Below are 22,099 nucleotides of genomic sequence, written 5' to 3' on the forward strand. Positions count from 1 at the left end.
TCCGGCAAAGGTTTGTTTATGTAAGCAAATGGCCACCGGTTCCCCGCCTGATGGAAAATCTAGCCGGATATGGTTAGAAGCGCTGGTGCCCGGACGACGCCGAGCAGGGCCGAACGCCCGCAGGCTTTCCCCAGGTCCCCTGCGGCTGGACGAAGTGGGCCGGAGGGTCAAACCCCCCCCCCCCCCCCCCTTCCAGCCAACCAGAGCCAAATTAATGGAGGCTGGAAAGTCATGTGATTTTTATGCCTCAGGCAGAATTCACATCCGGAATTCTGCAGAACGAGAACCGCAAAAAAAAGATGGCAGGCAGTGTTGGCACTTCCCCCAGTCCCCCTAGAACGAGCGAATGGCATGTTGGTTGGTCAACCTACCGTAATCAGTTGGTACTTTGTATACTCCGTACTGAATGTAATATATCTCAACCACAGGCCCCGGCAATCGGCCATCTTCCGCCAGATTCAGGGCCGCTTTTAGCTCTGGCGCAAAAACTCTCTAGCGCACAGGGAGATCTCTCGTCGCGGGCCGAGACGACGCGTGATCCACAGAAAAAGTATGGCGGCGGAATTGGCGATACATCATAAAACCCCGATAGCACTCGCAGGTGTCCTAAGCTTCAGGATTGAATACATACATACATATTACATAGGGACGAACGATCGATCGACTTTTTACGTGGTCGAGGGAACCGAGTAACATGCTCACTCGACTATGGCTCCAATCTGACGCGCATTCCGCAGACTGAACCGCCGAATGGAGAGCCCTGTTTTGGCGCTGCATAAACTGGGCAGGCGAAGACGACGAAGGGATCGAACAAATCCTCCCCTGAAGCCGCTACCGTTATCCCGCACCTTGCGAAGAAAAGGAGACGAAAAAGGGAATGGAGAGCAGATCGTCGCCAACCACCCAAGCCGACCGAGGAACCCCGCCCAAAGGCTCTGCGCCGGACGCACAGGAGCAAAATCATCTGAATAATAATATTAATAATAATGCAGGTCTCGCTGTTTCTCCCGCAGCAACCACGCCGACTTCCGCACCATCGGGGAATGGGAGGCGCAAGGCTAACGGGACCTCGTCCCGCGGAGTCGCCTCGTTGACACCGGAACAGCTGGAGCGGAAACGGGCGAATGACCGCCAGGCGCAGCGCGCGATCCGCGAGCGGACCAAAGCGCAAATCGAAAGCCTGCGACGTCAGGTGCAGGAATTGACGTCGCAGCAGCCGTACCGGGACATGCAGCGGCTGATTGCGGAGAAGGAGGCGATCAGGGCGGAAAATGAAGAAATCAAGCGGCAGCTGCAGGCCGTCTTGGAGATTATCCAACCGATCTTGAAGAATGGTGCGTAAGTAATTTCTCGCGATGAATTGGGCAATTCCAGCGGGACTGTTTATTCATGAATACACCAAGGGATAGATAGTAGTAGGTTAACGAGTGTCACCACACCTGGGCCTGTACAACCCACGTATCCGTCGCCGGCGGCGGATCGCACCCGCGGCACGCCACCAAGCATTGATTCTGGTCCGATGAGCGATGCGGAGAGAAGCGTCGTTACGGAGCAACCATCCCCGGCCCACACCATACCTGCTGTGCCTATGACGCCCGCAGCGGCGGCCGCCGCCGCAGCAGCAGGACCTACAACGCCGGCGGCGGCGGCGGCGGCGGCGGCAACAGCAACATCTGCGCGACCTTGGAACCGATATGATACCGACTCGGATCCGCTGCGCACGTTTGGCATCACACCGACGCAGCCGCCACGATGTTCGGACCGCAATGGCGGAGAAAAGCTCATCTTCAACTTCCTCGTCGAGGACTCGCGACCCTTTGCCAAGGTGCCCCCGGGCTGCCTTTTACGGGACGAAGCGCATTCATCGGTCGCCAACGAATCGCTGGATACATGCACCTGCACGAGCCACTGCTCCAGCAACTGCGCCTGCAACAACAGCAGCTGCAATGCCAGCCGAAGCGACCCACCGGAAGCATACATGATCCCCATCCGTAACCTGCCGCCCACCTGCACGCTGGACGCCATCTTCCTCGACTTCTTCCAGCACCGACGGCATGAAGCCGCCGCGGGCATGTCCGCCGCACTCTCCCCTCTCCTCAACCCATCCTCTCTCCCAGACCACCACCGCGGCGGACACGCCTCCTCCCCACCGCCCGCCTACTACTCCATCTCCAAAGTCGCCACCGACCTCCTCCGCACCTTTCCCGACATCTCCACCTTACCCGAACAGGTCGGCGTCCTCTACATCATGTACGTGGTCATGCGGTGGCAGATCTACCCAACCCGCGACAACTACGACCGATTACCCGACTGGATCACCCCTCGTCCTTCCCAACTTTTCACCCCCCATCCCGCTTGGATGGATTACGTCCTCTGGCCGCGGGCGCGGGACCGGATGATCGCCGCACATACTCTCTACCCGTTCGAAAATTGGTTTATCCCTTACACCCGCACGTTATCGTGTAATTGGCCGTTCTCGCCAACAGAGTGTATCCTGCATCGCACGGATACGGACGAGTTGGTGCTGAACCCCGTGTTTGAGAAGCATATTCGGGATCTGAACAATTGGTCGTTGGGGCCGGCGTTTGCGCAGAGTTTTCCGGCGTTGGCGGATGCGGTGCGGATTCGATTGTGATTTTTTTTTTGTTTGTTTTGTTTCGTGTTGGTTGTTTTAAATAGAAGTACGAGTACTGCATTGCATTGCATTGCACTCTTCGAAAGAGAGAGAGAAAGTATGTATCATTTTGTAGGCCGACTATGAGAACCCTAGGTTTTTGTGGAATGAATCTCTTTTAGTAGAACTCTCTTGATCATGGATATGACCGAGCATGTATAGGTTTACGGACTACGTTCTGCAATGACAAGCTTTCATAAAAGTCATTCAACTATGTATGTATATACTGAAATCGAATGTATAAAAAAAATGCACAATCGAAACAACCTACGACCGAGAAGGATTCAACTTGGCCAACGCCCGCGGGCCTTGCTCCGCCCAGTCCTGCTTGGTCACCCACATGTCTTCCTTGTCGGCGATCTACTCTCGTTAGCATCTGGTTTAATTGTCCCAGAGGAAGTCTAATACGTACCAAATTGGCCAGCACCGCTCCACCAAGGAACACCATGTGTCTCCGCCGCGGCGGATCTTCAATACGCACCTTGAATTTCTACTCGGGTTAGCTTTCAATTCCGGATGAAGAGGATGAGAGGAAAACATACGTTCAATCGCTCTGGGTTTCCATTCAACACCCGCGTCAACCACAGCTGCTTCAGCTCCTTCTCCAACCGCGACGGCAGCCCCGGATACATGCTGCTGCCACCGCTGAGCACGATAGCCTTGTAGAGGCTGCTGCGCACGTCGACATCGGCGGACTGGATCGTGTTGAACAGCAGTTCCGCGATACCCGGCTGGTCGACGTCAACCAGGTGCGGCTGGAACAGACACTCGGGGGCCTCGAAGCGCTCGCTGCCGACACGGATGACGCGGCCATCAGGCAGAGTGTACGACTCGACCAGCACCGTCGTCTCCTCCGACAGCCGCTTGTCCAGCTCCAGATCGTACGACACGTAGCACAGCTTCTCTTTGATCTGCCGCACGGTCTCAAAGTCCGCGGTGCGGTTCAGCGCGTAGCCGCGGCGCAGCAGCAGCGCAATCAGGTTGCGCGTCACGTCCCGGCCGGCAACGTCGAGGCGGCGGATTTGGTGGTTTAGTACGGTCGATTCGTACACGGGGACGATGTGTGTCACGCCGTCGCCAGAGTCAACCACGACGCCGCTGCTCAGACCTGATCTCCGTCAGCAATTTACTCCTCCCCTCCGCAAAAGATATCACACACCCTGCGCATAAAGCGCCAACACTGCCTGAATCGCAACGTATACACCGCCGAAATTGTACCCCTCCAACATCACCTCGCACATCTGCTCGCGGTTCTTGAGCGGGTTCATCGGAGGCTCCGTCAAGAGAATCTTCCGGCCTGTCGGATCGATCTTCATCTTCTCATAGAACGTATAGTTCCATAGATGTTGCATATCGTCCCATTTCTTCACGATACCGTTCTCCATCTATACACCTCCAACTATCAGCCCCCCTCCTCTCATTCCATTACGGCGGGATTCAGGGAAATTCGCACTGGATAACTTATTTGCAGCATTGATCTCGCCGCGGCCGCTTCATCACCGCACATGATATCCTTGACGACGATATCACCTGCTTGTTCTTCCGACCGCAGGATCGGACGCCCCACTATGGAGGGGAACTGGTGCTCTGGGAAGTTCTGTATAAACCCAGTCAGGGACGTTCTGCTCGTGGAAGCTATCGTTGGATATTGTACGCACCTGCGCCGCATATCCGACCTTGAGGAAACCAGTTCCTCCGTCGAGGACTGCAAAATAAGAACGGGAGTGGTTAGTTATATACAACTCAACTTGAACGGGCGGTGTTTATGCGGAATCGAGATATAGGGGCAATGCGTACCAATAGGCACATTGGCCATGATGGTCGGCTCTATGCGGATTTAGCTCAGAGAACCGAGAGAAGAGGAATTGAGCAGGGCAATGAATCCGCGGCGTCGGAGGGAATGTCAACTTTGGGGGGGGTTGTTTCGCTGCTTGTTTGGCTTTGGAGATGACGATGCGGCCGGGGGACGCTGACTAAGACAGGCTGGCCAGAAGGCCGAAATTATCAAGTTGCCTAATTGCCCTAAAACCAGCTACGAATGCCACTTGCAAGGGTATCTTAACAATGAAATTTCTATCAAGATATTAATTCTGTACAAATAGAAATGTACAGAAGCCTGTTTTAGCCCGCCTACTCGTCGCTTTCTGAGTCGGCACCCTCATTGGCGAGCTTCCGCCTGCGCTCCTCGTCCATCTCGCGGTAAGTGCTCCAGCTGAGCAGGAGAAAGGCCACGATGATGAGGAGGCCGCCGATAATAGAAGAGGTGGACAATGGTTGGCCCATCAGCATCCAGTCAACGATCGCGACCAAAAAGATGGTTAGCAGTGCTGCCACAGAGGACAGTACAGGCGACGTCAGCGAGATCATCACCAAGAAGGAACCGGAAAATGCTGCCATACGTTAGTATTGCTATAGAAATTTCATGTCGGTAAAAAGTACTTACTCGCATTGGCGATCACGGAGATCAGCAGCCACCACGCGGCCGGCCCTGTCGGCCACTTGAATGTCTCCAGGCCCAGCACATGAAGGATCGGCAAGGGAATCCACAGCACAAACAATGTAAAACAACCAATCAGGCTGCCCACTGCGTTGGCAAAAATCATGCTGCGGCCAGGGCTGGTGCCATCTGGGGGACAGGCCAGTCGTTTGTACAGAACTTCATACAGTCCATACAAAACACTCCCTAGTCCGATAATGATATTGCCCAGGGTCCGGCTGTTGGCTTTCTGAGTTTCTTTGCCTGATGACTCCGAATCTCCGTAGGCAACGACAAGCACACCTGCAATGGCCACCAACACGGAGACCACCTTATCAAGCCGAAGCTTCTCTTTCAGGAGCGGAACCGAAAATGCATAGGCAAAGAACGCCGAGCAGTTGTAGATGGCCGTCAAGTCGCTTGGCGTGGTCATATTGACAGCAACGTACCATGAGCCTCCCGCAACCGTCAACGCGGTTGCGACGATGGCGGTTGTTCTCAGCATGTATGGCACTGGCGAACGATGCTCGTCGCGGGTGGTCAGATGCAGGTCCTGCTTTTGTACCATCTGGGCAGTCCTCCGGAGAAGGAAGACATGGCGCCGCCAAAACGCGTCCCAGGACAGCTTCCGTTTCTGGACGCGCAGAATGAGAAGCTGGACAGGCCAGAGTAGAGACCATGACCCATGGGTCAGGTAGCTATGTAACTTTCGTCAGCATATGAAGAAATTATGTTCAGGTGGACGGCACCGACAGCATGCAATATGGCTTGTCCCATCCGAGATTATGCTGAATGTACACCGCAGTCTCCGTCTGCACGACGAAGCTCACCAAACTCAGCACCAGAAACCCCGACGCTAGTATGTACCTCCGTCGCGTCTGATTCCGATCCGTATACACCGGCGTGCGGCTTCGGAACGTCGATCGTCGTGACAAACTCGGCCGTTCCGCATATCCATTGTTGTCCGTAAACGTGTGTGCGGTCCGACCCCTCCGTTCATCCTTCAGCAACGGCTGCTGCGATCGGCTATGCGAACGCGATGCCATATTGTCGATGTCTTCCAGTTCAGCTTCCGAGGCGGCCTCCTCCTCCCCTTCCTTTCGGATCGGGTTCCTTTCCAACTCCTCAGACTTCCTTGACTCGTCACTGCTAGCCCTGACTAGGGCTGCGGTTTCCTCCTCTGGAGCCAGGTTGGCAAGTCTAAACGGAGTTATAGCGAAATTTGGTGGCTAACCGATAGATTCTGGGACGCCGTACCGGACGGCGGTTCGCGCGCGACAGAGTTTAACCAAAAGAAAGACGGACAAAAGGAGAGTGCGATTTCTCAACGGCCGGTAACATCCGGAGAATTGCAGTTGGTGTTTAGTGCCAGGTAAGAATAAAGGTCGAGACAAATGGAGAAATGATTCACTTCATCCACCTTGCATTGTCGGTCAATGAGGGTGTAATTATGCGGCAGTCGAGGAATATCTCTTGCCACGACGTCTGCGCTTGCGGAAATCCATCCAGTCGACCACTGGATTATTGCGCAGGATGGCACTCTGAGTGGAAGACTGCCGGATCAAGCTCGAGGCTAAACCGCCGTTCCATCGCTTCAGGTTCAGGCCGAGGAACCTCTCATTGGCGAACGAGAGTCTGACTAAGGCATTACGGATCTTCACGTGATTCTCAGTCTGTGCACCCACCGCGGCGGTGCTCCAATCACCAAGATTTTGATACAGAGTGCTGAATCGCAGTTTGTGCAGAACGTGGTCTCTCTCTCAAATGGGCCGATAACAAGAGGCTTTGGCTATGTATGGAACGAATGTGCGCAGCTGTATCTTGCCTAGAAATGCCTGAGCATGTCTTGGCCTGTCGCAATAGGGCACATGATTAGGACCTATGACCAAACCAAAGTGCAAGTTCAGCTGCTTGGGCCAGTGCATAGAGAGTATTCAAGCGCATCGATGTCTATTGAGTGCTGTCATGCCTGCTGAACAGGAGCCAATGCCCACAAAATCCTGTATATTGCATACATCTCAAACAAGACCTCACAATCCATTAGAACGCCTCAACACCAAGAAATCCAATCATGTAAAACGTCATCTCAAGCGATACTCGGTAAAAACATGCATACATCAAAACGACCACGGAAAGATCATGAAATATTTACATCACATCGGGAAGCCGTTCGATCACGTACTTCCCTGTTGCAACGCTCATAATGGGAACACCCGGAATTTTTCTATTCCCTGTCAGATCTCGCACTTGCACTTTTTCGTGAGTGGACTTACCGAATGCGCCGCTTCAAATCTCGATCGTTTGTTGCAACGATGTAAATGCGATGCTTGATCACTCGGTCCACCAGGCAATCATCGGCATAAGTACCCTTGTGATCACATTTACTTCGCTCGAATCGGGGATCCTTTGCGATCCGCAGCGCAAGCCGATATTTTGACCCCAGCTTCTCCAATTCGCCAATGACACAGTCTGTGACCACGGGAATGCACTTTGCAAGTAGACAGTCCATCATCGTCGGGATCACCTCGAGCTTATGCTGGATCGTGTGGAAGAGAAAGTTGGTATCGACGAGGACCGAATAAGGCGGAGCCAGGGCAGTGTTGTATTGGAAGAACATTGAGGATGGTACTTGAGGGCTTCAGAGCCATCAGTAACCTGACGTATAAAAAGGATAGTGGCACTCACATCTCCCGTACGAGTTCATTTCCCTGCTTCTTCTCTTCTTTCTTCGGCTGTTCCTTTCTGTAATTGAATCAGTCAGCTTCAAGCTCTTGGGTACTCATCGCTAGAAGCATACAATCGGTTGTCTTTCAGCGTAATGGCTCGCTTAACTTGAGCGAACTTGCGTGTTCGTTTTTGGACACCCATGTTGCTAGATTCGCCCGGTCCTATCCCAAGACCTTCTATAAACCGAGCAAATCCTAATCGCCGCCGTTGGAGCTCGTCGTCGGACGCTGAAGAAATTCTGATCTTCGATGCACGTGTTGCTCCACTGGATGAATCTGATAGGTTATATCGGATTATCAATTTTCCGAATTTCCTTTCTGGGCTGCTTTTACGATTGACTTCGTTTTTATGGCTTGCGCGTCCTCAAATACTCGGTTAGCACGAATATGGGCATTCCTCACTTGACGAGGCATCTGCAGTTGTATGCAGAGCCTGTCTACCTTGGTGATGTGAAAGAACTGGCCGAGACTGAAGTTCCGACCGTGAAGTCCGTGGTCATTGACGGACCAAGCCTTGTGTATCATATCTATTCCGTGTTGCTTGCCCGGTCAGGTGTCCAGTACAATGCCTTCGACCAGCAGCCAACGTGTAATGAAGTAAGCGTGGCTGTTGTGACATTTTTGAGCTTGCTAGAGCTTGCCAATGTGCATGTGTGAGTACTGATTTACTAAATTGAATGGAGAAAATGGTACTGGGCTGCTGAAGCTGTGTTAGGGCTAAGATATATTTTGATGGCGCCCTTCCAGTCACCAAACGGGAGACAAGGCTGTCCCGGCTTGAGAAATGCCGCCAGCGCCTCGAGACATACTGTATTGCTGCTCGCAAAGGACTCCCAGCAGTCTCAAGTGCGCGGCCGTTCCTGAGGATTGAACCGACGGGATCCTTGCAACGGCTCAGTAGCCTCAGTTCAGCTGCAAAGAAACGCTTTCATCTCCCGGAGAACGCATTTATCGTGTCTACCGTTGTTGAGGATTTGAAGACCCGATGGAGTCGCTCCGCGATTCGGTCTCATGTTTCCCCAGAGCTTGCGGAGCTGCTTTCCGAAGGGGAGTCTTTACCCTGGAGTGACAAATGCGAAGTAGTTCCCGGGGAAGCGGACTTGTATTGCAGTGAATACATGAGAGACAATCCAGAGATGGCCGTTCTCAGCAGCGACTCGGACCTGTTGATCCATGCAATGGGCCCGCAAAATTCAGTCGTATTTCTCAACTCGCTGGACGCAGACACGCGCGCGGGCTCGTATCGCTCACAACCGATCATCAAAGCCACGCGTATTTGCCCGGCAGCGCTGTCTGCCAAACTGGGGATTCCAGACTTGTCCTACTTTGCATACGCATTGACGCTCAATCCGAATCATGGAATCCGCCAGCTGATTCAGCGAGCAAAACAGACTGCAGAAAGTCGGCATGAACAGGGTTATACAGAGTTCCTGAAGGAATTTCGCTACAACGGCGCCGCGCTGCCTCTTCACCACGTCGAGTCGTTGCAAGGCTTGGATGCGAGGGTTGCAGAGCTATTTGTACAGTTCTTGCAGCCCGCAGACAGTGACCCACCTCAGATCTATCTTCCATTCCTGCTGGAAGATCACTCCAGAGCATGCGCATGGAATGTGGCGCGCCATATCCGGACTCTGGTGTATTCTCTTCTAGCCTCTGGGCACCAGGCCACTGCCGCGGCGGGCCCATCTGCTGTCATTGAATGCGTCCGCCGAGGCCATCGGTTCTGCTTCGACAAGATAGACCTCTCTAGCGACGAGCAAATCGATTCCGAGCTGCAAACAATGCTCGATCGGCTGAAATGGGTTCGGAATGAAACTTCCGAGGAGGTCAACTCCCCTGTGTTCTGGAGGATCTACGCTCTCTCCGAGCTCGAATTGGATGAGGACTACGATCCGTACGTGTTCACCCGGAAACACCTCCGGGTAACACTCGGGTTGGACAGTACGGCTGGTATCATCAAGTGGACGGAGATTCACGCTCTGGCGCAAACACATGCCATCCTCTACTCATTGAGGATGCTGTCCCAGATTCTTAATTGCTTTTCACCAACGACGGGACCGCGAAGGGAGGCACAACAGCTATTGTCTCATTTGCCCCCACTGCGGGTTTTGATGAAATCGCGCCAGGAGCTGGTACAAGAACTGCAGGATTCAAAAAGAGGTTCATGAATTCGTTTCATGCAAATACATGTCTCATGAAGTCGTCCAGAAAGAAATACAGACTCATCAGAATGGAATTCCAAACTGAACGCCCATGCAACGCCCATGATCGCGTGATGGTTTCCAACGCAAAGCCTCACAAGTCCTCCGTGAACGCGGCCCGTCGCTCCGATTCCTTTCTGGCGTGATGGCGCGGTTCTTGATCACCTGCCGGATTCTGATCTGACTGAGATTTGAGATTACTTCGTTCCGCATCATCCGCAAAGGGATCCTGCGAGCCCTGTGCAGGACGAGGAGCAGGTTCATACCCGGTTTCTCGCTCATCGAACGGGTCGTTGGCAAAATCACGACTTCGTAGGGCCTGCCCTTGCGGCGTAACGGACAAGCCGGGTCGGTCGTATGGCTCGTTCCTTGCATAGTCGTCCGCGAACGGACCTGCAGGATCGTAGCCCGCATCCCAGGGCTCATCCGGATCCGCAACTCTGCGACCACGGTAGCCACCAGCCTCCATGTCTCCTTCATACGCGCCCCGGGCGGAGCGTGGATTCTTAAATTGCGCAATTTTATCCTGGAACCAACCGACGATACCTCCGCGGCGGGGAGCAGGATAGTTGGAACTTCGGTACACAGGCGTCGAAGTGAACGGGATATACGCCTTCCAATGCGGCGGGGGAAAGCCCTCACGGCGCGCGCGCAGGTACACCGACGCAGCCCAGCCGACGTAGGCGAAAATCACGACGAGAAACAGAAGGAAGAAAAACAAGCCCCATCCACCCATTGTGTTTGGAAATCCGGGACCTGCCCCGTATGTTTGGAATCAAGGTGACCGTGAAGTGTGGCTTTGTTGTCGAGTCGCAGCTCGCGGCGCCCACAGAATTTGAAACCAGCGCACAGTACACAGGTTCTGAAGACACCGAGGTCGGTAACCGAATGAATGGATCGGTCAGTGACAAATTCAGGAAAAATGCTGCCTGCGCATTGACTGCAGTAAGCTCGTGCGCAGCGCTCGAAGTAACAGCTGTACAAGGCGCACTCTGTTCTTTATTGGCAGACAGGGTAACTCAGTCAGGCTGATTAGAGGCGCCTATCATGTGTGCGCACGCTGATAGTCCCCTGCAAATCCTGAAGCCGAGGAACAAAGATCGTCTATCAGCAGGCTGTTGAGAGTGTGGTTCAAGCTGAGTGACGACAGAGAGCGCCTTGCATCTGGCATATCGAAGGCCTCGAGTCAGCTGTTCAGCTGCGCTTAGTCAGATTAGCTCTCATTGGCTAAGGGCAGTGCCCGGCGCCGCTGCCCGCATAAGGTAGATGCCCGATAAGGAAGGCGGCGTGGACTATTAATTTAGGGTCTTTCTAGACTTCAGCTCTTATTACTTCATCAACCTCTTCATATCGATGTAAAATGAACATTCTACATTCTGTTAGCTTTATGTTTCTTGAATACTCTAGACATGGCTTTCTCTAACAGGCTTTCATCACAACTTGCCCCCAGAGAGCAGGCTCTGCCCAGGCATTATTCTCGGATGTGTTGAGTTCTTGAATCGGTGAAATATTCAAATACTCTTCAGTATCAACCCCGATTCACAGTACGCGACGCCCTCTTTTCATTCTGAGTGATGAACATAGGAACTAATTTAGCATTGTAGCCATATCCATTGTGGCACAAGTAGTCGGTTGAGGACGGCGATCCAGCCTTCTAGCCATTGACCTACATGATAGTATTTTATGCCCCTTTCATCGGAGCTTGAATACATGGAACAAGGCTGAGTCGACCGCTATTCATGGTCCAGTTAGGCTCATACAAAACTGGAATCTATTTAAAAAGGCCAAAGACGGCCCGAAACGCCTTCTGTTCTACTCATGTCTTTGAACAGGACATTTATGTCGAGAATGGTGTAGCCACCTTATCACCCTTATAAGAAGTTACCACACAGTCAACGATGTCATGATTATATCGGTACCTTCCACGGGCGGAGACTAGCCTCTATCCTTCTGATAGAGCTCCAAAAGTTCAGTAGTGAGAGAGCCGATCTCCGTGTGTCCTTGCAATTGTCGACAGCGGACTCGCCGAGTTTCATCCCAGAGGCCCATCTACCGATTGGTTTGTGATACGCTGCCATTTGGCCCATGGGAAAAATCACGGCTTTAAATGGCACACTCTGGTATTTGCTATTCATTCTCCAACGGAAACCGGAAATTCTTCGTTTCGAGGTCGTTACCTTGACGACGCTCTCAAATGGAATGCTGCTTCGGTGGGAGTCATGGTTCTCTCTCCGGACCGTGAAAAGTCACAACTCCAGCAATAGCCTTGCAGTCAACCAAATGCAGCAGCGACACCATTGATATGCCGCCCTGCAGCCTTGTCCACTCAGGGCAGGGATCAGGGTCTGCGATATTGGTTCAATGAGATCAATCCCTGGACATCATATGTTCGATTCAGTTTAAAGAAACGGAAAACTACGAGAAGATTGTCCAATTTTCCACCGTCAAATTCGAACGGAACAAGGGGGCTTTCGATGAACGGCTAAAGAAACTATATTTCCCCTCCAAGTGGATTTGACATAGAACTGTATACAAATGTTTAAATCAATGCTAACATGATCAGATACAGTTTTGAATATTCATTCCCTCTCCAGCCGATCCATAAAGTCCTGAAACTTGGCATCGATGTACTGGAGCATACTCTGCTGGAACTTATTCAGCCGGTCCTCCATCCGCCGCTCCATTGCCTTTGTCTGGCTCACCGTCTGGTCCACTACCGCTGCAAGATCCCCAATTTGCCTGGACAGTAAAGGATCCTGAAAAGGCGGGTCCATGTACCGCGCACGCTTTCGTCGAATCTGCTCCATGGTGTCCCGATCGGCGTCCACGGGTATGTACTCAACCGACTCAACATCATCATCCTCGTCCTCTTTACCATCTGCCTCCGACGGACCCTGTCGCTGCTCCTGTTGTTCCTGCTGTTCTTGCTGTAGTTTTTCTCCCTTAGCCGCCTCCCTTCGCTGCCGCGCGGCTCCCATCTCCGTCTCTAGCACAACTCTCCTCGCCTCCCTTGCCCTTTCTTGCTTCTGCCTCTCCTCCGCCTTTCTCGCCTCTTCCTCCCTATCCACAAATTCAATCCACTCATCCAGCGGACGATTATACTCCTCATCATTGAAATACTTTCCCTTCTCCCGGCCCTCCTGCTCTAGCTTACGGATCCGTACCGCATTCTCGACACGCCGGCGACACGCCGTGTACGAGTACATGCGGTCAAGCTCTCGCTGGAACGCCTCGGAAATCTGCTGCCAGAAAGGCACACTCTCACCGAACACCCGGTAGATTTCTTTCCGGCTGAGGCAAATTTGGAAGAGCTTGATTTCATCTTCGCGCTTGATGCGTGGGGTGCCGGGGGGGTTGGGTCTGCGGAAGGTGAGTGGCACTGAGCCATGTTAGGTATTGGTTTGTTATGAAATGAAATGATTGGGAGAGAATCTCACAGAGATCAAGAGTTTTCCTTGGTACATATGGACCCTGGCCCTGACCCTGACTTGGAACCGATGGTGGCGGTTGTTGTGATGGAGGAGCCCCCGAGTCCCTATTGGTGGATGTAGAGAGCGGGCTTGATGTTGACGATCCTCTCATGGATGCACCCCCATTGTTACTACCTGCAGCAGAGGCCCGAGATCTCTTCCCTGTCATTGTTTCCTGGGCGCAATTGAATGTTGGTATTTGGCAATGATAGGGGATATTGAAACGAATTTTCGTTTTCTGAAATTACGTTTCGCTTAGATGGGTCCCAAACAGGATCGTCCAATGAAATCTTCGAAAAAGTCTGGGGGATTTCAATACGAGACAGACCTGTAATTTACCTTTGACCTCATATGAAGACATGCTCTCTCGTCCTGTACAGCGACATCATGGTATACATCACGGGTGCCATTAATGAATACAGTCAGTCCAAAGTAGAAAAATTATCGCGCCGATCTCAAGAATCCCACAACCCCACGACAATACCCCGTCAACTGGCCCAGCCGCTGCGTCTCGCGTTGCTGCTCCGCTTTCCACGCCCTTAGGGCGTCTTGGAGCTGGGACAGCGCACCACTGTCCTCGGGAGTCGCTGACTCCCTCAAATTGCCAATGACATCACCATGGACGCGCAAAAACACGGCCATCCACGCGTTGATCAGTTCGTAATCCCTCTTGGACCGCAGCCGCTCCGTCAGCGCGTTGACGAAGTCGACGAGCTCGCAGCGCCCGTCCCGTGTCTGCGGGTCGAGGGAGCGGATTTCAAGATCGGCTTTGCCTGGGGAGAGGGATTTGAGGTAGTCGATGAAAGGGTTGTAGTTGCCGGTCTCGTTGCCCTTTTTGAGGAGATCGCTGACGTGCGATGTTCTGAGGGTTAGGTCACCGGATTGCTGGAGCTTGGCAATGCGGGATCGCTCTGCGGCGGTGACTTCTGTTGAGGGTTCGTTTTTGTTTTCTTGAAGGGCTATGCCGTTTGGTTGTTTGTTGTTTTCGGAGAGAGATGGAAGGAAGAATGGTGCCTTTTCTGGGGCCTTGGGCGGTTCCTTGGGTTTGTTTCGCTCCTGTACGACGTTAGCTTAGTCCACGTATATGAAAATAGTAAGGGTGAATACCCGGATAGTGTCCAGATGGATCAGTGTCTGCCAGGTACTCTTGGGCACGACACTGAGCGTCATCATGTCCCGGTGTAGCTGCTCGATAGACGGCATGACCTGCTCCGGTTCGCCTTCCTCCGTGTTCTCCGTAAAGGCGGCTTCGACCAGACCCGTGTTGAGCTCTGTAGACTCCGTGGGCACCCGGATATCGGAGATCTCATTCTCGTCGATATGTTTCGGTGGCAGGTCCACGAAGAGCGTCTTGTTGTTCCAGATATTGATGCCGACGCCATCCGCATGCGCCGTGGCGAGGAACTCACCGGTGGACGAAAACGCCAGCGCTGTACATGTGCTTGGCACGCGGAAGGCGTCGATCAGATGCCCCGTGGGAAGATCCCAGACTCGAATGATCGAGTCCATGGAGGCGGCAATCATCCACCGTCCGTCAGCAGAGAAGACAAAGTCATTGATCTGGCCGCGGCAACCCCAGAACTCACGGACGATCTTTTTGGTCTCGACGTCGACTACGCGGATCGAGAGATCGTCACAGCTAAATGCCACGAGTTCGCTGGCGCTGCTGTACCGCAGCCCGGTGATGGCGGTCATGGGTGCCCAGTCTAGCTCGCTGAGCAATTGCCCAGAAAGCAGGTCCCAGAACTGTGTGCACGCGTCAACCACGCTTCCTCATGAACAGACAAAGTTGTCTTACCTTGACTTTCCCATCGAGACTGCAGCTAATGACGGTTCGATTGAGGTTGTCAACCGCAAGGCCTGTCACAGCCTTTGTGTGCTTTGATGCTTGAACTTTATCTGAAGCTGCCAATGAAGTCTTTGGCTTCCCTTTTGCCCCCTTGCCAGTATTTACTGGAGGTGGTGGGAAACGCTGTCGATGAAGACCAGACTGCAGATTAAACATGTCAATTGCCCCTCCCGCTGAGCCGATGACAGCGAAGGTGCCACACGGGGAGATGGCCACACTCTGCAATCCCATCAGTACTAATTGCAGCCATTTGGCATGGATGTTCGTACCTTGACCTCCGTCCCGTCACTGGTTTCAAAGGCCCACCTGCCGGCTTTCTTTCGTCCCCAGTACCACGTCCGCGCAAACTTGTCGCCTCGGTGAGCAGTCACAATGCTCTCCCATCCGTTCGGGCCCCTCGCTTCCTTTTCAAAGTCTCTGGTATTCGCCCAGATCGCATGGTTAACAGAGGTGCCCATGCCAGGATCTCGGTTCAAAGAGCAGGCGATAGCGGTGATCTCGGGGGCCTTGAGGTCCTCGATTCGGGTTCGGTCCCCGGTGCGGTTCAACTTCTTGTTGCTGGTACTCTTAATGTTGCCCTGAGACAGCTCTTGGTTCTGCCCATCCCTACGCAAACTGAAGCCCCAGAGACTGTGATCTTTCGAACCGCTCAAGAGCCATTTACCCATGGAGTCAGATCCATCCGACGCGGTCGGGAGGAACTCGAGAGCAGTGATGGCGCCAGCATGTCCGCTTCTCGAATGCAGAGGTCTCGGAATTGGCGAAAACGGCACCGCATCGAATATCCAAGTTCGCAACGCGTTGTCCTTACCCGATGACACCAGCACGGGCTGCCCCTCAAGAAACTCAATCTTATTGACACCGCCATCACTCTCATCTCGAGCCATTTCGTGCGCTGACCTAAGAACTCCAGCCTTTCTGCCGCCATTGTTCAAGTCCCAGATTGTGATATCGCCGCTATGAATGGTCGCTGTTGCCATGGCTCCAGCTTCATTGCCATCCTCGCCCGCGCCGAGACCGTCAGTTCGGAACGCGATCGACGTGACGGGCCCCGATCGAGACGGAGACGCATTCAACGTGATGATTGTCTTGTCTTGATCGACATTATGAATCACCAGCGTTCCGCTCCTATAGGCGATCGCAATGAGTGAAAGTGCTGGTGTTGGCTCGAGCGCAGTCACCGCGCCATCTTTGGCATTCGTCGGAAGGATGGTATACACCCGCTTTCCCGTGCTCACGTTCCAGATATCGACCGAACCGTCATACCGCCCAACGAATACCTTGTTCAGATAAGTCGGCATGGTGCACATCTGGCCAGAGAAGACGGGCTGGTCTGTGCTGTTGGCCGGCAACAGCGTGGTATAGTGCTCGTACGACTGATTCTTCCACACTTCGATGCTCCTCTCACTGCACGCGACAATCCACGATCCAAAAACAAGCAATCGAACAATGGGTCCGCTAACTGTCGGCGGGGGCTGAAGTTCAGCCACACGTTTCCCTCGCTTGAATACCCAGATTCCAGCAGGGATCCCTGGGCGGAACCCCCCCCACGCTGCGAACACCACATCCTTCCAAGCATACGTGGCCGTGATGGGCTCTGGTGTCTGCGGCCGGCTCAAGAATACCAAATTCAATCCTCGTCGCAAGTCATACGTGTGCAGAGACTTGCCCACCGAAGTGGTAATTTGAAACGTCCCTTTACCTAGTCGCACCGATGTGAACGGAACAGACGTTGGCGACACCAATCCTAATGTCTAAATGCCATATTAGTTTTCTGATCGCCTGCGCAATCGGTCACGATAAATGCATACCCGGTACGGAGTGAAAATCCTGGAGCCGGCATTCTGCGCTGTTGATGCCGGCGCTGAATTGACCTTTTGCCTCTTGGCCAGAGGCATATCAAAGCCCTCATCGACAATGGCGGGCATCTTGAATCTTTGTCCAGACCTACAGCCTGGAGCTTCTGTCCATCCGTTGAAGAAAAAAGCTGCGATAAAAAATATGCGTAGTTGTAAATACCATATCAGGAATAGTGGCTTGGCATTACAGATTACCGATAAAGTGGTAATCGGTTTACAGTATTTTCACCGCCTTCTATATCAAGTTAGGCCAAAGAGGCTAAGATAAGCTTGCGTCGGTACCACGTACCGACGTAATCTATTCCGTTTTGGGTTTAGCGGCAGCCATTTCTCGACAAAAGCAATGTGAGATGCCCATTCAAGCTTGTCATGATTGATGCCAGATTGATTTGTTCGCGGCGACGTGTGATTCATCCCTTTGTGTGGGTGAGTCATAAGAGGTGGTCGCCGTCTTTGAACAGTTGGCCTTGTTCAGTGTCTTGCAGCCGGGGCCATCCGAAACTGGTTTTGACAGCGAACTGGCTCCTGAAAGTGGCCCAAAGTTACATGATCTAGATCCCAAAACCCCGGAAAATTGAGTTTGCTTGGTCTAGAGTTGGGGTTGATTGGCGCTTTTTCTCTCTCGCTCCACGAGAATCTTTCTTGAAGAGTGAAGCTGCAACTCGCCTGAAAATCGACAAGTTTTCCGATGGTCGTCGTGGCGGCCCAAAAGTAACCGAGGCAGACCGCTTGTGTGGCGGTGAGACGAGTATATCGCAGCGACTTGCAGCAGCCTTGGGATCGACTCGGTTTTAACCATGCCCGATACACCGTCTCCTGCAATGTCGCAACAAGGGGTCAAGCCAGACGAGGTGCCGTCGTCGAACACATCCGATGCGGGCCGCACTGAGCTTGACACCCTCGAAAATCAGTCCGCCGGCCCAACAAGAGCCCCATCAACGACGTCGATCAGCGAAGCCGGTGAGCGTGCAATGCAGTCTGCCATCAAGGCAAGCAATTCAAGCCAGGATTCGAAGCGACGCTCGTTTTCGTCGCTGTATTCGCTGAGTTCCGTCAGCCAAGGCGGCTCAGGGCAACCATCGGCGCATGACAGCCCATCGTTGAAGAATGGTAACCACTCTACAGCGAATGTGAGCTCCACCTCGCATGAATCGCATGGGACGAGTAGCAGTACTGATGAAGGTTCCGGGACACGGCAGTCGAGCCGTCTGTCGCGTCCCACCCGCTCGTCGAGCCGGGCGCCGCGCAGGCTGAGCGGCAGCACGGCCGCGAGCTCAACCAGCGATTCAGCGGAGCCTAAGCCGCCATTTATCGGAACAATTGGCGTCTGTGCGCTGGACGTCAAGGCGCGCAGCAAGCCGAGCCAGAGCATCCTGACCCGATTGCAGGCCAAAGGTGATCTGGAGGTCATTGTATTTGGTGACAAAGTCATTCTCGATGAAGACGTGGAAAACTGGCCTATTTGCGATTTTCTGATTGCCTTTTTCTCGGACGGATTTCCTTTGGACAAAGCCATTGCTTACTGGAAGCTCCGGAAGCCGTTCTGCGTCAACGACTTGCCGATGCAAAAAGTCCTTTGGGACCGCCGACTCTGCCTCAAGATTCTGGATAACATGGGAGTTCCGACACCGAAGAGGATTGAAGTCAATCGGGATGGGGGGCCTACTCTGGAATCGCCTGAACTCGCCCAGCGCGTATACAATCTGACGGGTGTCAAGCTACCCGGACCGAGTGACGGAACAGGCGGTGGTGCGCCTAGAACGCAGTCAGTAACGCTGTCCGACGACGGCGAGTGTCTCATTGTGGACGGGCAGGTTATGCGGAAACCTTTTGTCGAGAAGCCCGTCAGCGGCGAGGATCACAATATCCACATTTATTTCCCCAAGGACCAGCACTATGGAGGCGGCGGGAGACGTCTGTTCCGGAAGATTGGCAACAAGAGTTCGGAATACGACCCTAACCTCGTCGTGCCAAGGTCCGTGACGGAGCCGAACGCCAGCTATCTGTATGAGCAGTTCCTTCGAGTCGATAACGCGGAGGACGTCAAGGCCTATACTGTCGGACCAGACTTCTGCCATGCGGAGACGCGCAAATCTCCCGTGGTCGACGGGATTGTACGGAGGAATACTCACGGAAAGGAACTGCGATACATTACAAAACTGAGCAAGGAAGAAGCTACGATGGCGACCAAGATTTCCAATGGATTCGGTCAGAGGATCTGCGGGTTCGACATGCTGCGGGTAGGCGATAGGAGCTACGTGATCGATGTCAATGGCTGGAGCTTCGTCAAAGACAACAACGATTACTACGATAAAGCAGCTAAGATTTTGAGAGAAATGTTCATCAAAGAGAAGCGTCGAAGGGACGGGATACCGGAGCCGTCGGAGCCGCCGTCGCCCGAGCCGGCCTCATTAAAGCGAACCCCTACGGGAAGTCATCGGCATGCTCTCAAGACGCTCCTGAAATCTCCGAGCATGTCGCGGCTTCATCACGGCTCTGGTAACAATGGAACAAAGATCCCGCCCAATGTTTCCAGCACACCATCCGTCACGCCGTCACCTGTAAGCGAGGATCCGTCCATACTCGTTGACGAAGCGGCCAAGGGGCACAAGACGACTGTTGGCGGCAAACCACCGAGCAGCCATCCCGGGAACGTTGACGGAGCGCCGCCGCCGCCGCCTCCTGCGTCCAAACATTCATGGAAGCTCAAGGGCATGGTGGCGGTTATTCGCCATGCTGACCGCACTCCGAAGCAAAAGTTCAAGTTTACGTTCCATAGCCAGCCTTTTGTCGATCTGCTCAAAGGGCATCAAGAGGAAGTCGTCATCAAAGGCGAAGCCGCGTTAGCTAGTGTGTCGAATGCGGTCAAGATTGCCATGGAGCAAGGGCTGGAGGACATGGACAAGCTGAAGCTACTTCAGACGTCACTCGAAAAGAAGGGCGGATGGCCGGGCACGAAGGTTCAGATCAAACCCATGTTTCGCAGACGAAGGCCCGAAGAAATGCGGCCTGGTGCTGCTCCTCCTCAATCGCCAGTAGCGGAGACAACTGGAGACAATGAATCTAAGGACCCGGGTTCGGCTCAGGAAGCATCCGAGAGCGACGGCTTGACACGGCAGCAGACGAGAAGCGATTCAATCTCTGGACCAACGTTTTCTCGATTCTCTGCAGTGGAGAACGACTTGATCCTGGATAAGCTGCAGCTTGTAATGAAATGGGGTGGGGAGCCTACGCATGCTGCTCGCTACCAGTCCCAAGAGCTGGGCTTGAACATGCGAGATGATCTGAAATTGATGAACAAGGAGGCTCTGCGGGACGTGCGAATCTTCACCAGCTCGGAGCGCCGAGTGAGCACCAGTGCACAAATATGGGCCTGTGCATTCCTCAACGAAAAGGAACTGCCCGAAGATTTTATCCAAGTGCGCAAGGATCTACTGGATGACTCGAACGCGGCCAAGGATGTAATGGACAAAGTAAAGAAGAAGCTGAAGTTGCTGCTGCGTGAAGGGTCGGCGCCGTCACAGTTCACATGGCCGAAAGACAATTTCCCGGAGCCGTCGGTGGTGCTGGCGACGGTGGTTGAACTGATGAAATTCCACCGCAGTGTGATGCGGTACAACTTCAAGAGACTGTCACTGTCGCCGTCGGATGAGGAGACACCAAAGAAACCTCGAGCCAGCGACGATGGCAGCAGTGGTCGACAAGGAGTAAACGGTGATAACAACGAGAACAGCGAGGGTATCCCGGTCTCATCGATTCAGGGCCGATGGTGCGCGGGCGAGGACCCGAACTTGTTCCGGGAGCGGTGGGAGAAACTGTTTGCCGAATTCTGCGACACGGAGAAAGTCGATCCGAGCAAGCTGTCAGAGCTGTACGACAGCATGAAGTTTGACGCGCTGCACAACCGACAGTTCCTGGAGTGGGTGTTTACACCGCCAGACGATCTGAGCGTGTTGGAAGACGGCGGCAGCATCGTGACCTCAGCACTCATGAACCAAACCAAGGCTGAGCCGGAGGGAGAGGGTGATAAACCCAGTGGCGGATTCCCGCGCTTCGACCTCAAGCGCCGAGCACTAAACGTTCTAGAGTCAATGCAGCAGCTAGGCAACGTCGAAGACACCTACGACCAATACTTCAAGCTCCAATCCGGGCCCGGCGCAGGCGGCCGTCCGAACCGCGAGAAGAAACCCGATGCGCGGCTCTCCAAGCTTCGCGAACTCTACAAACTCGCCAAGGTCCTTTTCGACTACATTACCCCACAAGAATACGGCATCAAAGACAGCGAAAAGCTCGAAATCGGCCTCCTCACCTCCCTCCCTCTTCTCCAAGAAATCGTCCGCGATCTCGAAGAAGTCCAAGCCTCCCCCGACGCCCGCTCCGTCTTCTACTTCACCAAGGAGTCTCACATTTACACCCTCCTCAACTGCATCCTCGAAGGCGGTATCCAGACCAAGATCGAGCGCAGCGCCATCCCAGAACTCGACTATTTGTCCCAGATTTGCTTCGAACTCTACGAGTCATCTCGCGATCCGGATACGGATTCTTTCGCGTATTCGATTCGCATTTCGATTAGTCCCGGTTGTCATACGGCGGATCCGTTGGATGTGCAGCTTGACTCGAGGCATGCGATTGGGTGTGCGCCGAGGAGGAGCCTCACGGCGCATCAGGATTGGAAGGAAGTGATTGAGACGTTGAAGGCGAAGTTTGATACGTAAGTTTCCCCTTTCCTTTCTCTCTCATTTTGGATGGGGGGCTGACGATGGTTTAGGGTGAAATTGCCAAAGAGCTTTATCGCGGTGAATCTGAGTGACAAGCTGATGGAGAATCGGGAGTGATTTCAATCA

General features: G+C 53.4%; 8 protein-coding genes across 8 annotated transcripts; 3 read left to right on the top strand and 5 right to left on the bottom strand.

Moving 5' to 3' along the window:
- Window positions 1-877: 877 nt before the first annotated feature.
- Window positions 878-2,635, top strand: VTN49DRAFT_374 (uncharacterized protein; the record flags this gene model as incomplete). Its single annotated transcript, XM_069411608.1, has 2 exons — window positions 878-1,334; window positions 1,410-2,635. 2 exons carry the CDS (start codon window positions 878-880, stop codon window positions 2,633-2,635), a joined length of 1,683 nt encoding a protein of 560 aa, XP_069271277.1.
- Window positions 2,636-2,941: 306 nt separating this feature from the next.
- Window positions 2,942-4,490, bottom strand: VTN49DRAFT_375 (uncharacterized protein; the record flags this gene model as incomplete). Its single annotated transcript, XM_069411619.1, has 7 exons — window positions 2,942-3,034; window positions 3,087-3,164; window positions 3,217-3,782; window positions 3,834-4,059; window positions 4,128-4,271; window positions 4,333-4,379; window positions 4,472-4,490. 7 exons carry the CDS (start codon window positions 4,488-4,490, stop codon window positions 2,942-2,944), a joined length of 1,173 nt encoding a protein of 390 aa, XP_069271278.1.
- A 314-nt stretch (window positions 4,491-4,804) lies between these two features.
- On the bottom strand, window positions 4,805-8,018 carry VTN49DRAFT_376 (uncharacterized protein; the record flags this gene model as incomplete). The annotated part of the gene is made up of 7 exons (XM_069411630.1): window positions 4,805-5,064; window positions 5,118-5,848; window positions 5,904-6,350; window positions 7,333-7,374; window positions 7,424-7,786; window positions 7,836-7,892; window positions 7,948-8,018. 7 exons carry the CDS (start codon window positions 8,016-8,018, stop codon window positions 4,805-4,807), a joined length of 1,971 nt encoding a protein of 656 aa, XP_069271279.1.
- A 245-nt stretch (window positions 8,019-8,263) lies between these two features.
- VTN49DRAFT_377 (uncharacterized protein) lies at window positions 8,264-10,044 on the top strand (the record flags this gene model as incomplete). Its single annotated transcript, XM_069411641.1, has 2 exons — window positions 8,264-8,529; window positions 8,592-10,044. The coding sequence occupies 2 exons, from the start codon at window positions 8,264-8,266 to the stop codon at window positions 10,042-10,044; spliced, it is 1,719 nt and encodes a 572-aa protein (XP_069271280.1).
- A 127-nt stretch (window positions 10,045-10,171) lies between these two features.
- Window positions 10,172-10,813, bottom strand: VTN49DRAFT_378 (uncharacterized protein; the record flags this gene model as incomplete). The annotated part of the gene is made up of 1 exon (XM_069411652.1): window positions 10,172-10,813. The coding sequence occupies one exon, from the start codon at window positions 10,811-10,813 to the stop codon at window positions 10,172-10,174; it is 642 nt and encodes a 213-aa protein (XP_069271281.1).
- Window positions 10,814-12,656: 1,843 nt separating this feature from the next.
- Window positions 12,657-13,716, bottom strand: VTN49DRAFT_379 (uncharacterized protein; the record flags this gene model as incomplete). Its single annotated transcript, XM_069411663.1, has 2 exons — window positions 12,657-13,456; window positions 13,515-13,716. The coding sequence occupies 2 exons, from the start codon at window positions 13,714-13,716 to the stop codon at window positions 12,657-12,659; spliced, it is 1,002 nt and encodes a 333-aa protein (XP_069271282.1).
- A 272-nt stretch (window positions 13,717-13,988) lies between these two features.
- On the bottom strand, window positions 13,989-17,324 carry VTN49DRAFT_380 (uncharacterized protein; the record flags this gene model as incomplete). The annotated part of the gene is made up of 5 exons (XM_069411675.1): window positions 13,989-14,603; window positions 14,655-15,293; window positions 15,346-15,615; window positions 15,666-17,150; window positions 17,208-17,324. 5 exons carry the CDS (start codon window positions 17,322-17,324, stop codon window positions 13,989-13,991), a joined length of 3,126 nt encoding a protein of 1,041 aa, XP_069271283.1.
- Window positions 17,325-18,052: 728 nt separating this feature from the next.
- VTN49DRAFT_381 (uncharacterized protein) lies at window positions 18,053-22,090 on the top strand (the record flags this gene model as incomplete). The annotated part of the gene is made up of 3 exons (XM_069411686.1): window positions 18,053-18,385; window positions 18,455-21,966; window positions 22,024-22,090. 3 exons carry the CDS (start codon window positions 18,053-18,055, stop codon window positions 22,088-22,090), a joined length of 3,912 nt encoding a protein of 1,303 aa, XP_069271284.1.
- Between the last annotated feature and the right edge of the window lie 9 nt (window positions 22,091-22,099).

Source organism: Thermomyces lanuginosus (genome assembly GCF_041956635.1).
Source record: "Thermomyces lanuginosus strain ATCC 200065 unplaced genomic scaffold VTN49scaffold_16, whole genome shotgun sequence".
NCBI lineage: Eukaryota > Fungi > Ascomycota > Eurotiomycetes > Eurotiales > Trichocomaceae > Thermomyces > Thermomyces lanuginosus.